At 38.6% G+C, this 15,858-nt stretch overlaps 1 protein-coding gene across 1 annotated transcript in view; it reads right to left on the reverse strand.

Annotated features, from left to right (window-relative positions):
• Positions 1-15,858, reverse strand: part of RNF17 (ring finger protein 17) — a 145,817-nt gene that overhangs the window by 91,070 nt on the left and 38,889 nt on the right. Inside the window, exons 9-13 of the mRNA XM_006879553.1 lie at positions 15,305-15,379; positions 9,949-10,238; positions 6,479-6,637; positions 4,855-5,044; positions 3,116-3,284 (exon numbers count right to left, since the gene is read on the reverse strand). Of these exons, the coding sequence (XP_006879615.1) occupies positions 3,116-3,284; positions 4,855-5,044; positions 6,479-6,637; positions 9,949-10,238; positions 15,305-15,379 (883 nt within the window). The remainder of the gene's footprint in view (positions 1-3,115; positions 3,285-4,854; positions 5,045-6,478; positions 6,638-9,948; positions 10,239-15,304; positions 15,380-15,858) is intronic.

Consider the following 15,858-nt stretch of genomic DNA (forward strand, 5'->3'; position numbering starts at 1 on the left):
TGCAAATACAATGTCCCAGATCTTACTTTGGTGAGCAGTGACTGAGGTCTTAAAATGCTGGGTGCAAAAATATACCAAGCAAATGGCATCCACAAACAAGCAGGAGTGACTATACTAACCTCTGATAAAATAGACTTCAAAATGAAAACCACCATCAAAGAGAAGGAGAGGTATTACATACTGATTAAAGGCACAATAGATCAAGAAGACATAACCTTTATCAACATTTATGTACTAAATGACAGACCTGCAAAATATATAAAACAATGGTTAACAGAATTGAAGAAATAAACAGACAGCATGACAATAGTGGCAGGAGACTTCAGCACACCACTATAACCAAAAGTTAAGTCAACCCAAAAGAAATTCAACAAAGATGCAGAAGATCTATACAATCAGCCAATCAGGGTACTGAACTCAACTAAAACTCAATTAACTTTTTTCTCAAGTGCACATGGTACATTCTCCAGACTCGATCATGAATTAGGACACAAGTATGCCTCAATGAATTAAAAACTGTGAAATAAAACAAAAGTATCTTTTTTAGACCACAATGCCATAAACCCACATGAGGGCAAAGCTTACGAAACCACCTATATGGAAGCTAAATAACTCTCTGCTAGTATGTTATTGAGTTAAAAACCTCTGGGATGCAGTTAAGGCAGTCTTCAGTGGGCAGGTCATAGCAACAGACACACACATAAAAAAGGAAAAATGAAGGAAATTCAGCGATCTAACTCAATACTTTCACCATACAGAAAAACAACAACAACAATCTAATCCTAAAGCACCTAGAAGAAGGGAAATTATAAGAGCTGAAATCAATGAGACAGAAAACTGGTGCAACCATTATGAAAGGTAGTATGCTGCTTTCTCAAAAAGTTGGAAATAGAAATACCATTTGACCCAGCAATTCCACCAGTGGTACTACACCCTAAAAGAAACTAGAACTGCCAACTAAGCAGATATAAGCACACCCATGTTTATTGCAGCTTTGTTCACAAGAGCAAAGAGTTGGAAACAACACAAGTGCCCATTAACAAACGAATGGATAGAGCAGCTCTGGTATATTCACACAATGGAATACTATGCTGCATTGAAAAACAAGGAACTCATGCAATATTATTAAAAATGGGTGAATGAATGGAAATCCAAAGTTTCTGTAACCTTTTATTAATTTTTTTAAAAAAAAAACAGAAAACTGAAACCATCATAAGATCAGGAGCCAGTTTTTCGAAAGGGTCAATAAAACTGACAAACCACTGGCAAACTTAAGGAAAAAAGAGAAGACACAGGTAACTTGATTAAGAAATGATGGAAGTAAAATCGCAACAAAACCAGATAAAATAAATCTGATACTATCAGAATACTATGAAAAGCTGTAAATTTGAAAACCTAGAAGAAATGGATAAATTTTTCGATACTCATGCCCTGAAGAGATTGACCCGGACACTTAAACAGACACAAAACAAGACCTCGAACAAGTCATTAAAATGACTTCCCCATAAGAAAAGTACCGGATCAGATGGCTTCACCGCTGAATTCTACCAATATTCAGAGAAGATCTAGCACCAATTCTACTTAAAGTATTTAAAAAAACGGAAAAAGAAGGAACAATTCCAGAGTCATTCTATGAAGCAAGCAGAACCCTAATACCAAAACTAGGCAAGGATATTACCAAAAAAACCCCAGGAGCAAGTGGGATTCATAACAGGTATGCAAGGATGGTTCAATGTAAGCAAAACAATCAACATTCTAAATCAAATAATTCATCACATTAACAAAGTAAGTAAGAACTACATGATCCTAACAATTGATGCAGAAAAGGCCTTTGACCCTTCCTGATTAAAACACGTAGCAAAACAGGAATAGAAGAGAATTTCTTCAACATAGTGAAAAGAATATACGAAATCAAGAGCAAGTATCATTCTCAATGGAGAAAGACTAAAAGCATTTCCCATTTATTAACAGTGGCATTACGCAGTATTGCAGCATTTGTCAAGCAGAGGGGTGAGGATGGGCAGGGTGACAATCACAGGGTCACACAATGTGATGGGTAGAGGGAGGGGTTATAAAGGAAATGGGAATTATCTGGTGTAAAGAACAATGTATATGAACTCTGTGATCAAACCAGTATAAAATAAAAACCACCCCAAGCCCAAACCCTGGGAACGACCATCTGAGGTACAACTATTGGTCTCTACCTGTCCAGAACAAGGAAGAATATGGAAGAGATGAAAGACGCATAGGAACAATTCTTCCGCAGGACTAATGGGTCACAGAAACGTCATCATCCAAAATCCTGAGGCTAGAAGAGTTAAACATTGTCCAGCTACCACTGCTCACTGCTTTAAAAGGGATCACAGCAGAGTGTGCTGGACAGAGCAGGAGAGAAATGTGGAATGAAATTAAAAAACCATTCCATGACCAGGATTACCAGTCTAATGGAGACAGATGGGACACACTGTCCCCCACCAAGACTATGGCCCTGAGGAATCCTATGACCCTGGAATTAAACTCAGCCATATGGCTTCAGTCAGAAGAGGAGATAATTGCTTATTATTTTCTTACAAATGTCAATCATATTAGATCAAAAGGGCAATATTTTCCAAGGAAGAAAGTTTAGAAGCAGGAAAGGACAGAAAGATGAATGAGGAAACAGAAAGCAAGTGTATTGTTATACTGCTGCTGGTGGTGGTAGGTGCTATCAAGCTGGAACCAACTCATAACTGACCCTCGAGTGATTTTCAGAGGCTGTAAATCACACAGCAGAAGACTGCCCATCTTTCTCTTGTGGGGCAATTGGTGGATCAGAACCATGTGCCTTTGGGTTGGTTGCCCAACTGTTAGGTTAACTTTCACTCAAAGCACAACAGAAAAAAAAAAGGAAAACTTATTAAAAATTTAGTGGTTCATTTGGATATTTCACATACCAATTATGTTGCTATCTAGTTATTTAATGTCCATGCTGAGAATATTTCCAATGTGGAGCTAAATTCTTTTCTTTTTACTATCACCAGAAACATACTATGTAAAATGTGCTGCTCTGAGTATAAACGTGCAACATACATACTATACTCAGAGTATTTAGAGGCCAAAGCAAAGTCATACTTACTGAACTTGGTGGAACAATATCTTTCAAGGAGCACAGCTGTGCAAATGGCTGGATGTCTTTCAGCAGCTCTTCAACACAGGATTCAGGTTTTCTTAGAACGACACCCAGGTTACTAAGTACTACGTGCTGCTCAGCAATGTGTTCTAGCCTCACACGGCTAACATCAAACCTAGGAGAAAGTCAGTAGCATTTGGTAAAAACAGTGCTTTATATCTAAGCTGGACTTTCACAGAAGAGGCATAAATTCTAAAGATACTCTCCCTTAGATCTTCCAGAAAGTTATATTGTAAACAGTTACTTCCTTACTATTACTGTTAGTTGCCACTGGGTCAATTCTTACTTTTGATAACTCATGCATTCCAAGCATTACAACTGTTTCACAGGTTTTTCTGGGGTTTAATCTTAATGGAAACAAACTGTTAGGTATTTTCTTTAGTGATGCTGATGGTCTGAACTACCGGTTCTAACAGTATCAGCTGAGGACAAAATCACTTTTGTCTACTCAACTCAAAACTCCAACTTGTTGCCTTCAAGCCAGGACCAACTCACAGCTGTCTATTCACTGGATTTTCAGAGGCTGTAAATCACCCGAAAGGAAATTTTCCATCTTTCTCCTGCAGTGTAGCTGGTGGATTTGAACCACCTACCTTTCAGTTGATAATACAACTCCTTATCACTGACCCACTAATGCTCCCTAGGGATTCAAATTAGTTTCAATTAACACAAGACCCTTCTGTCACAACAGAATGAAATATCTACTACGTTTATCCCAGTTATTTTTCATATACCAATTCAGTTTACATTTAATGGGAATGATGATGCCCCCTCCAAGAGAGATCTTTTTATTTTATAATGTATTATTGTCCTTATTACAGAAGCCTTTTTGGCTTGTTTTCTAGTGTCATAGAAGACAGAAAAACACTGCTAAATACTTTTAGGCAAGACAAATTTACCTTCATTTATAAAATTATAAATATACCTGTTTTTCTAGTGTCTTTTTTCCTACTGGAATTAAGATAGCTCCTTGGCACTACATTTTTAATACTATTGACAAATATTCTTTAATTAAAAATGCAAGTCAATAACCCTTCACCTAACTTGCATATTATACTTCAAAGAACTGTTACTATGCATAACTTCTTGCTTCATAAAAAGGTACTAAGTTTGAAGTGCATTAAAAAGCTCCTATGATTAAAAAAAGCTATGTGAAGAATGTGTATTATTGATAAACTGTAATATTTTACTAATTAAGTGATAAAAATAGAATAATAAAAAAGGTATGGCTAGGAAGAGAAAAATAAATAAATCACGTTTCTCTACATCTTCCTAATTTTCTTTACTGTTAACCACTCTCTGAAATTGCTTCTTTTTTTTTTTTGGTGCCTAATCGGCCTTCTAATCTCACATTTGTAGTATGGGCTGAGCCAAGTTTGTTCACAAAGGTGATTAAAGAGTTATTTTATACAGGCCAAGATCTGGAAATTCAAGGGTTAAATATCCGGGTTTATGAAGGCGGTTGAACAGGTTGTGGTGATCTAAGAGTGGGATTCAGGGGCCCGGAGCTGAGGACTCCGGGAATTTAGGCTCGGATCCCTATAACCCTGCACACAGTCCAGTCCAGAGTTCTGGACCTCTACCCTGTTAAGAGGTCAAAAAGGACACCTAGAAGAAAATGTTGCCCCGCTGTATGAAATTGCTTCTAAGCCAGTTAAAACATAGAGTAATTATGAAATATCTACCCTTGAACAATTAAGACTTCAGAATTTCCAAAATCGACCATAAATATTTGTATTAGTGCAACTTCACAGACGGAGTACTTGGTTGGACCACCAGGCTTTCTAATGTTTTTACTTTCTATTGGAATTAATTCAGTGATAGTTCCTCGACACCACATTCCATTTTCAATACTCTTGACAAGTATTTTTGCACCTATGGAATGAGACAGACCATTATCACTGTTTATGGAGAGAAATACTTAATAAGCACTTATGTTTACAAATACGTTCATGACGTAAGTTCTACTAACAAAAACCCAAGAACGCTTTGCCACTGAACTGATTCAAATTGATAGTGACCCCCGGACAGAGTAGAACTGCCCCACAGGTTTTCCCAGGCGTTAACTCTGTATGGAAGCCAACCGCTACAATAAAGGCCGTCTATATTCATGTACGTGCACACATGTCCAGACAGAGCAATACTTAACCTGGTCCAATACTGCAGTGCCATAAAGGAGGTTACAATGTCACGGTAAAGAAACAAAAGGCAGAATGTCAAATGCCAAAATTAATTCATACATACTGGATTTCAGAAAATAGGGACATGAACTAAGAAATTTAGCTATGTATGAAGTGGTAGAGCATTGGTCTGTCCATTTGCTGTACAGAGGTAACTCGTGGTTGCTGTGTTACTAAACACTGTGACACAGATATGTTAAATGCGATAATGGCTACCCATGGTGGACAGTGTTTGGTGGAGCTCTCTGATTAACACAGCCTGGAAGCAAGAGTGGCATCTACTTCTGAAATAGCTTGCCTCCAGAAACTCTATGAACTTGGAGAAACGATGAAAGTTATAAAAGTGTCCATGTCTTTTGTTCATAAGGTCACTATGAGTTGTCCACAACGCAATGGCACTTAAAAAAATATTGAAGGCCTTATGGATGGATTATATAGAATGAAATTAATTAAAATGAGTCATCAGGAAAAGAGGAGGAGGACTGAGTAAGGAAGAGAATTGTGTCAAGAACACTGAAGCAAAAAAGAGGTTGAAATCCTAGCCCAAACCACAAAGTGGAATTAGAATAGCTCTCAAGAAAGTACAGAAGTTTGAGAGCCTGCACTTTTAACAACTAACTTGTACACTAGAGATGTTGTTGTAGAGATAAATTTGATTATTATCAGTAATTAAATAAGAACAGAAACTATATAATCCTTTCTGTATATGCTAATAAAACAGGCTAGCTGAAAGGTGATGGTCTTCTTAAGTATAATTTAAGCATTCAGTGCTCTTAACACCACATGGGAAGGGCAAGAGATGGGAATCAAGCTATGGTGTATCATCTTAGAGGGCAAAGGTCTCTCTGAACACAGAGGGAATAGTCATAGTTTTTATAATTTTAAAAATAATTTGCCTCACTTCATAGTGAAGTTTGTGTATCTCTAAGTAACTCTATAAAGGTTCCAAGGTTCATTTTAACCATTAGCTAATTTACTAAAAATAAAATTTGTTATCTAATTTTAAAACTTTTGTAAAATACATTTCAGAACTTTTCTGATTACCTGTATCATGTAAGTTTAATGTGGCCTGGGCAGACATTCTGTTATTTCAAAAATGTATTTTAACCTGGAGTAAATAATTCATTACCTAGCTCCAAAATATCTGAAGGATTAAGATGTGAACTCTTGTTGCAAATTTGATTCACCTTCTTTTCCAACAGTGTTGCATCTTTTATTTGTGAATACTTCCGAACATAGAAGTGGCAAGGGTGTATTACATGGCTTACCATCACAAGCTCTGGAGAACCTGAATAAGAATAAGCATTTAAACAAAATTAACAAGTAACACATTAAAAAAGAATCCACAAAAATGGAAACACTATCCTGTAAAACAATTAATGGATGTCTTAAGAGTACGGCAAACTCTGAGGCTCTGTGAAATCTTTCAAGCCAAAAATGGTAACTCAAGTGTTAAGACAAATTATCGCCCTCAAGAATTCACTGCTTTCACAACATAAAATGAAAATACTTTATTTCATCTGGACAATGCCTGTCAGTTCCTGCGGTAAACAGATTGTGACGGCAGAGTAGATGTTGCCAACTGTCCTCTATGGAGAAATTTCACTTATTTATAAACACATTTAGAAGAGAGCCTCAGTGACGGTGATTATTCTAGTATAGCCCATTAAACCTATTTAATCTATTCTATGTCTCAAGAATTTATAATTAGCTCAGTCATCTTCACTGTCAAGTCTTACTTATCAGGTCTGCTGCTGCTGTGCACTGTCTAGTTAGCACCCACTCATGACTGACTCTCCAGCGGGTTATCAGAGGGTGTAAATCATAAAAGAGGAGACTGTTCGTGTTTTGGCTCTAGAGCAGCTGGTGGATTTGAACCACATGCCTTTGGGTTGGCTGTGCAGCTTCTCATCATTAGGTCACTAGAGTTCCCTATTAGTTGTGAAAAGGGGAAAATAAAAGTATTAAGTGAAATCTAGGAGAGGCGCTGTGTGTTTTAATGGCCGTGGGAATGCGGTAAAGGTTTTTTAAAAAGTAACTTCATATATTCAGAAGGACAATGACGAAAGTTAACTGAAGAACTGAGGTGTTTGAATTATGCTGTTGGAGAAGAATGCTGATTATCCCACGGACTGTCAAAAGAACAGAAATGCCTTGGAGAAGGTGCAGCCAGAGTGATCCTTGGAGGGAAGGATGATGAAGCTTCGTCTCACATGGAAAGGTGGAGGGACTGCGAAGGCGAGGAAGCCCCTCCACCAGGTGGATTGGCACAGTGCAGCAGTGGGCTTGTGGGTGCTGGAGATCATGACAGTGGCACAGGATAGAACAGGGTTCAGATCTGTTGTTTAATAGGGTTGCAATGAGTCTTACTCAATTTGACAGCACCTAACAACAAAAACATGGCAGTGGGAAAGCCAGCTGTAAGGAACTCTACAAAGTCTTGAAGAGCAATGATGTCACTTTAAATAAATACTACAGTGCACCTGACTCAAGCTACGGTCTTTCCAATCACCTGCTATGCCTCTGAGAACTGGGCAATGGATAGGGAAGACAGAAGAAGAATTGATGCTTTTGAGTTATGGTGTTGAAGAGAACAGAATATTCCAGAGACTGACAAAAGAACAGTTACATCTTAGATCAAGCACAGCCAAAGAGCTCCTCAGAGGAAATGAAATTTTGTTTTACATATTTTGGGCTAATGTTAAGAGAGATGATGCCTTTGACAGGGACATCATGCTTGGAAAGGTGGAGGGTCAGTGAAAGAGTGAAAATGATTGATAGAGTGACTGCAGCAATGGGATCGAGTATGTCAGAAATAATGAGGACAGTTCAGCATAGGACAAGATTCAGATCTATTGTTCAAAGGGTCAGTATGTTACAAAAACAGCAATTGATATAAAAAGACTTCTAAATTATATCAAGGGAGAATAGCAAAGAATTGAAAAATGTGTATAGTATACTATATTTTGGCAAAACAACAACAGAGGAAGGTTAGAAAAATGTGTATTTTATTGTGTTTTTACAGCATGAAGAAATTAAAATGGAGGGAAAGACTGAGCGGAATCCAGGAGCAGAATGTGAAGAGAAGGTTCACAGAGTACTCTTATCTATCCTGCACAATGACGACAGTATGAATGCTTTAAAACAAAGAGCAGAGGGGAGCTCTGGTGGCCTAGCGGCAAGGAGCTGCAACTACAATCCCAGAAGCGCAGCACGGTTCAAATCCACCAGATGCTCTGCCGGGAGAGACAATCTCCTCCTGTACCAGTCAGATCTGATTTGACGGTACACTCACACAAAAATAATAAAATAAAAGAAAAAAGTCAATTGCTTTTTTTAAAAAAAAAAAACAACAAAAAACAAAGAGCAGGAGGAACGCTATTGGAAATAGCAAGTTTAATAGATTACGGAAACTGGGTAATTTTAATACATCAGATTAAAAAAAACGGTAAAAACAAAACTCATATTGAAGATATGGTTAAAAAAGGTAAGTATGGATAACTAGGGAGACACTTGAGAGCATCACTTATAAATTCAGAAATATTTTTACTGAAAACTGTTAAAATTAAAAGATAAAAGTATTACCAATAAAATTCTATTTACTCACTGTTTCACACTGGATGAGTTCCTGTACTAAGAGCAAAGTCCACTCTATTAAGCTCAGACACCTGCTAACGTACCTGCGTTGGGTCCACAAGCAGCTGCTGCCGAATCCTGAGGAGGCTTTTTTTGGTATGTAGGTGTCTCCACAAGATTATCTGTAAAGCACGCTTCATCAAAATAAGAAATAAAGGCAACTGTACTCATTTTGTTAATGTTGACAATGGCACAGTTTTGATCAAAAAGCTGTACCTGCAATGGCAAAATTCTCAGACAGCAAGACAGTTATTATTAGAATTCATAAATTATCTTAATTCACTGTTTACCAGTGGTAATACAGTGAAAATGGGGGGAGGGGCATCAACTCTGTGTACTTTTTCTGTAGATAAAATGACAACGTTAAGAGTCAGCCCTTAAGACAAAGTAGTAGTGAGAAAAACACAAGCCGCACTGAAAAGGGCCCTGATGAAGACTTGTGGCATAAAGCTGTATTCAGTAGTATCTCACTCCAGTGCTAATGGAGAAACATCAACATTGGAAAGCTAATCAAACAAATGATCCAACCAAATGCTGTAAAACAAGTATTATATTCCTAATAGATAACTTCCTACTAGATTAAAGCTCTGAACAAAGAACTAAAGTTATTCTTAAATTCAAGGACGAAGGAATGAAACTGATTCTGACATCTTCAGTTTATTTACACATACAACTCTTATATAAGGTTTATAACACTCAAAAGGCAAATACCCTAATTAAACTAACTCTTAAAACACACCTCAGAGGTGAGCTACACTACATCATTAAAAATAAGTTATATCTTTGAAAAAAGTGAACATTAAGGGCACAGAATCAACAGGTTTTTGTTTATAATAAAATGTAAGATTGGAACAGCAATATTTTTAAGTACAGGGACAAAAACGTACAAACTGTTTAGAATTACAGAAAATGAACAAGTTGGGTGTTCTGTTTTGGTTTTCTGCTTTTATGATTTTCACTCACTTTCCAGGTTCTCTTCAATAATTTCTTCAATGATCACATCAGGACTAGACCCCATCTGTGGTAGAGCGGCAATGGTTTTGGTGACTTCCTTCTTTGGCAAGCAGCTCTTTGCTTCTAAATGCACACTGGTGTCATGGTGCAAAGAGGTTTGTGGTGCTTCATTGGTCAGGCCAGGTTTACGAAACTTTTTCTTGTCTGGTGGTAGGTATGTTTTATGAGAAAAGGACTCCTTTTTTTTATTGTAATTCTTTTGAATATTCTGTCCAATTTCATCTTCTTGGGGATAGGATCTGGTGAAAAATATAGGAGTTTTCACATGACTAACTCATCGTATAAATTCTTCAAATTTCGCTTTGGGCCATTTCCTTACCCTATTACAGCTAGTCTTGTGGCTCACACAGGAGGGATAAAGCTGTCCAGGTGCCCCGAGGGCTACTTCGTAGTTAACTGTACAAATCCTAACATTCAATATTTTTTACTAAGTCTAGAGCTGTGCAAGCATCACTAATAACTGCACCTTAGAATATTTCTATCGCTCTGCTCATCCCACCTAAATCCGTTTATCCCCCACCTCAAGCAAATCCCAGAGTTTTAAAACATCAAAAGAAGTCTAGTCACTGAGGACTTCTGGGTAAGATGGTAGACAGGACAAATGGTAGTTCACACTCTTCGATGAAAACAACAAGAAAACAAAAAAATACTCAGATTAATTCTAGACTTCTTAGTTTCAAATGAAAAGACGAAGAAGTAGTTTAAACATTAAGTCAAGAAAACGAAATGAAAACCAAAAAAGTGACATACGGAGCACACAGCTGTAAAGAGCTCATTGCAGCTGTCTGGCTGGCAGGGGGCTCCTGTCTGTTGGGGTGTGGACTCCAGCAGAGGGCTGACTTTGGGAAAGCTGCCATCAATGCGCTGTCCTCTATGCCCTCCAAAAAACCAAGGGAAGCATCTCTCCCACACCCTGGCTCCTCCTAGCTCTTCCTGTGGTCAGATCCATGCTAGTTTACATCCAGCACTGGGAAAGTGGGCATGAATCTGCACAGAGAGACTCACTCTGGCAGGTGTTTGTGCTGTAACTGGGGTGCAGTAAGTCCCTGGATTAGCAGAAATACCACCTCTGACAGGGGTCCTTATCTCTCAGTGGGCACTCCTGTGCAGAGCTCACCTGGTCACATCTGAAAGAGTGCACACTCACTGAAGCGCACCATCAGTGGACATTTCAAGTTGGCAGTGACTACCTCTTCACACTAGCCATCTTGAACCAGCTCTCTTGCTTGCATCCATCCCCCACATACTGGCAAACTATGAGCTTTTGATAGGAAGACTTCTCTGAGGCCAGCAGTGACTCCATGCCAAGCTTGGTGTCCCACCCTTCAATGGCTCCTAGATTGGAAGAGGTGTTACCTGGCTCACGTTTTCTGGCCTCAGACAACTCTGGGAAGAGCATAATCTCTGACCTGACAGCTTAACCCAACTCCATCCTGCATCTGGAGGGACAAGTACACTGGCCCAGGCCAGACATCATGTTCCACCCACCACCGCAGAGACTAAAGCACCAATCAGGTACCCCACTCCTCCACTCCTAAGTCCCTCCTTCTCCCTGTCTCAGTTCTTTTCTATTGCTTTTCAGATTCCTGTTTGCATCTTTGATTTTCTTCTGTTCTTACACTTGTTCATCGGCATCTTGTGCTTTTTTCATCTTACCTTTTCCCTTTCCCTTTTGAGTATTTTCTCTCCCCAGGTTTTTGTCCTTTTTTTTTAACTTTATTTTTGTCTTTCTATTCTGATTCTCCTTCCTTTTGTTCTCTCAGTTTTGGCTCTTCCCCCTCCCTAATTTATCATCTTGTTTTCTGAAGAGACTTGAAACACTTACTACAGCCTCTAATATAAGTTACTTCCTCAGATTTCTGCAACAAAGAGAGCTGACCTGAGATCCCCTTGCCACACGCAAACTGCTTAAAGCTGGTGCCCTTGATGTCATGCCACTCCAGAGACAAAGGAAGACATTAGGCTTCAGGAGAGAAAGTGCCATCAGGTGAGACAGTATTCCTAAGATTCAGCACTTTCAGGTGCAGGCAGGGAGAGAGGGGACTGAAACTTCCGTGGGGAAAAGTCCCTTCATTTGGGGATCCTTGCTTCTGCAGCTGCGGCCATCCCAGGTGCCAAAGATGACAAAAGAGTTTGAGACACAGAGCAACAAACAGGGGAAAGACTTTCTCAGCTGGCACGCTGAGCTGTGAGGAAGAGAGTGGACTTGAAACCCCTCTGGACAGAAACCACTCAAGTGGAGCACGTGGTCTTTCACCACTCAGCCACTCCACAGATGAAGAACAGAGTCTGGGAGTGGGGACTACTTAATGGTGAGATTCCTGCAAGGACGCAGTGCAGACCAGAGAGAACCTGAAGGACGTCAGGAAAGGCGTATCTTCCCAGAAAGGACTTGAGTACAGTCAGTGGCTCACGTTACACATAAACATTTTAAACTGGCAGCTGATCCATAACTCAAAAAGGTAAGAACTACTGACAACTTAGGCAGACACAACAGAGACGGCCTAACATTTATCAAGAAAAATTTCATGTAAGATAAAGAAAGCAGCCGGCAGCTTGAAACACTGCAAGACAAATCAAACCTTCTAAAAAAAAAAAAAGCAGAAAATACTGAAGACCCAATGAATACCCCAGGGTCAAGAAGGCAGAAGATGTATTTGATACAGAGGAATCTGAACAGCTCCAAAAGAAGTACAAATAATGGAAGAAACAACAGAAGTTACAACTAAAAGGAATACCTTACAGGTAGAGAATCAGAAGAAATATACTGATGCAGACCTACTTGAACAACTACAGAGAAAGGTTCAAATGATGGAAGAAATAATGGAAGCCATTAAGGAAGCAAATACTCTAGAAGACAGGGAGCCAGAAGAAATATACTGATGAAGAGGAACTTGTACAACTATGGAAGAAAACACAAACACAAAAATAGAAGAATTGACACTATAGATAAAGAGGTATAAGAACTTTAAAAAAAAATCACAAGATAGAAAGGGTACAGCCAACCATTACTGGAAAGAACAGAAATGCATAAAAATGCATTTTTGCATTTTGCACAACAGTGGTAGGAGACTTCAACAATCACTCTCACCAAAGGACAGGTCAATTCAAAAGAAACTTAAAGACAGAGAAGAGCTAAACTATGCATTCAGCCAACCAGACCTCATGGATTAAAGAACTAAAGAATAAATTCAAGCTACAAGTGGCAATGCATAAGGTTGCTATGGAGAGAATACGGAATGATTCCAGAAGCGCTAAAAGCAAATGCAAGGAGTCTAGAGTCACTTTACCAAAATGAATTGGCTGACACAGAAGAATTTCAAGCAACATGAGCAAGAGGCAATGGTGATGAAGGAGAAGTTCAGGCTGCTCTGAAGGACCTGGCAAAAAAAGTGATTCTGTGCAATCCTTCTGTGCATCAATCTTTGGATGATTCCTGGATCATTAAAGATTTTACCCCTAGCATCCCTCAGGAAAGGTCATCCAAAATAATGTGGAAATTATCAAACAGTATCATAACTATCACATGCAAGGAAAATATTTCTGGAGAAGATTCAACGACATCCAGCAAAATACATAGAGAGGGAACTGCCAAAAGTTCAAGCCGGATTTAAAAAGAAGTTGTGGCACTAGGGATTATTATTGCCAATGTCAGATGGATTCTGGACGAGTGAAGAGAATAGCAGAAGAATGTGTCTATTTGTTCGTTTTTGACTATGCAAAGGTATCTGTGTGGATCACAAGAAGTTATGGCTAACACTGAGAAGAATGGCAATCGTAGAACTCTTCATGATGTTCATGCAAAACCTATACCTACATCAAGAAACTACATGGTTCAAAATAAATAAATGTTATGCATCAAGGCAGTATCACTTCCCCAAGCCTACTCAATCTGTATGCTGAGCAAACTGTTCGAAAAGCTGGACTTAATGAAGAGGAATGTAGCATCAAGATTGGAGGAAGCCTCATCAATAATCTTCAGTATGAAACCATGGTCTTTTAAAACAACTTCCTATGCATCTGAAAGCTGGACACTGAATAAGGATGACAGAAGAAAAATCGATGCCTCTGAGTTGTAGTGTTGGAGAAGAGTACTGAATATCCCATAGACTGCCAAAAGAACAAACAGATGTTTCAGAGAAGGTGAAGTCAAGATTGCTCATTGGAAGTAAGGATGACAAAGCTTTGTCTCATATTTCTGATATGTTGCCAGGAGAGGCTAGTCCTTGGAGACGAATATCATGCTTGGAAAGGTGGAGGGATGGTGAAAGGGCAGAAGATCCTCAACCAGGTGGACTGACACAGTGACTACAGCAATGGGCTTGAGTGTGTCAAGAGATTGTGAGGTTGGCAAAGGACAGGACAGGGTTCCGATCTATTGTTTATAGGGTTGCTAGGAGTCATACTCCACTTGAGGGCAATACTACGACTTGGCTTAATTTATATCTAAATTTAAATTACATGTGGTTAGAACACACCACACTGAACCATCACTGGTCTAGAAAATAAGGTTTCTACATTGCTTATAAAGTCTAGCCTGCCATTTAAAATTAAATGTACAGTTAACTGAATATATAGTATGCTATTCTACTGTTCATACAAATTTCTGCTAAGATACTCATCTCCCCTTTATCCTCCTCTCAAACTGCTACACATTTTCCAAGGATAAGGGAACATAAAAATAATCTGTTATGTCTTTTTTATTTTATTCTTTTTTGTGTGTACCATCAAATTGGATCTGACTGGTACAGGAAGAGACTGCCTCTCCTTTTCCAGCACAGCATCTGGTGGAACCGAACTGCCTACCTCTGGGATTGCAGTGCAGCTTCTTGCCATTAGGCCACCAGAGTTCCCTATAAATGTCTTTTTAAATTTCCTATTCCACCAAGAAGAAATGAAAATTCCTTTGTTCACTCAATAAATTTTGAATATACTACTATTAAAGCACTTGATTGCTTATCTATCTTTTTTTACTTCTTTGGTTTAAGTTCTTTAACATAAATCACAGTATCTAGTATATTTAGGTATTCTGTACTGAGCATAAAAGTCAATATGCAGTGTCTGAATAAATCTGAATGGTAACTGACAAATACATTATCTTATATGAATTTCCTCCTGAGTATTTTAAATGTTGTGCTAAATATTATATGCAGAACGTATCTGATAGAAATTATTCAGCCCTCTAAATTATTTTTCATTGTTTGAATCATACCACACTAAAAATCCTCTTTTCTGTTTATGAAATTTCTTGGGCCAGGCCAGCCACTAACTCATCAAGCCAGCTGTCATTCGTATAAACACTTACTTTGTGGAATCCTCAAATTCAATCTTCCCAATATTGTTGAACATGCAGAGGATCTCATTGTAATTCATATTCAACCTAACATAAAACAGCAGCATATAAATGTTCTAATAGAAGTGCATTACTTTTTGTAAATAAAAATGATGCAGATATTAATCAAAACCACAATGAGGTATCATCTCACTCCATTACAGTGGCAAAATTCAACAGGGCAACAATTAATAAATGTGGGAGAGGATGTGGCAAGAAATGAACTCTTACATATTGTTGGTGGGATTGTAAAATGGTACAACCACTCTGGAAGGCAGTTTGGCGCTTCCTCAAAAAGCTGAACATAAAATGGTGCAACCACTGTGGAAACCAGTGTGGCACTTTCTCAAAAAGTTGCAAACAGAGATACAATTTGACCCATCAATTCCACTACTGGGAATATAAATAAACTAAAGAGACCATAACTGACATCCAAGCAGATATATGCACACCCATGTTTACTGCGGCTCTGTTCACAATAGCAAGGAGTTGGAAACAACCCAAGTGCCCATCAACAAACGAATGGA

This window comes from Elephantulus edwardii, unplaced genomic scaffold, assembly GCF_000299155.1.
Source record: "Elephantulus edwardii isolate Elephantulus edwardi_28Jun2011 unplaced genomic scaffold, EleEdw1.0 scaffold00004, whole genome shotgun sequence".
NCBI classification, from domain to species: domain Eukaryota; kingdom Metazoa; phylum Chordata; class Mammalia; order Macroscelidea; family Macroscelididae; genus Elephantulus; species Elephantulus edwardii.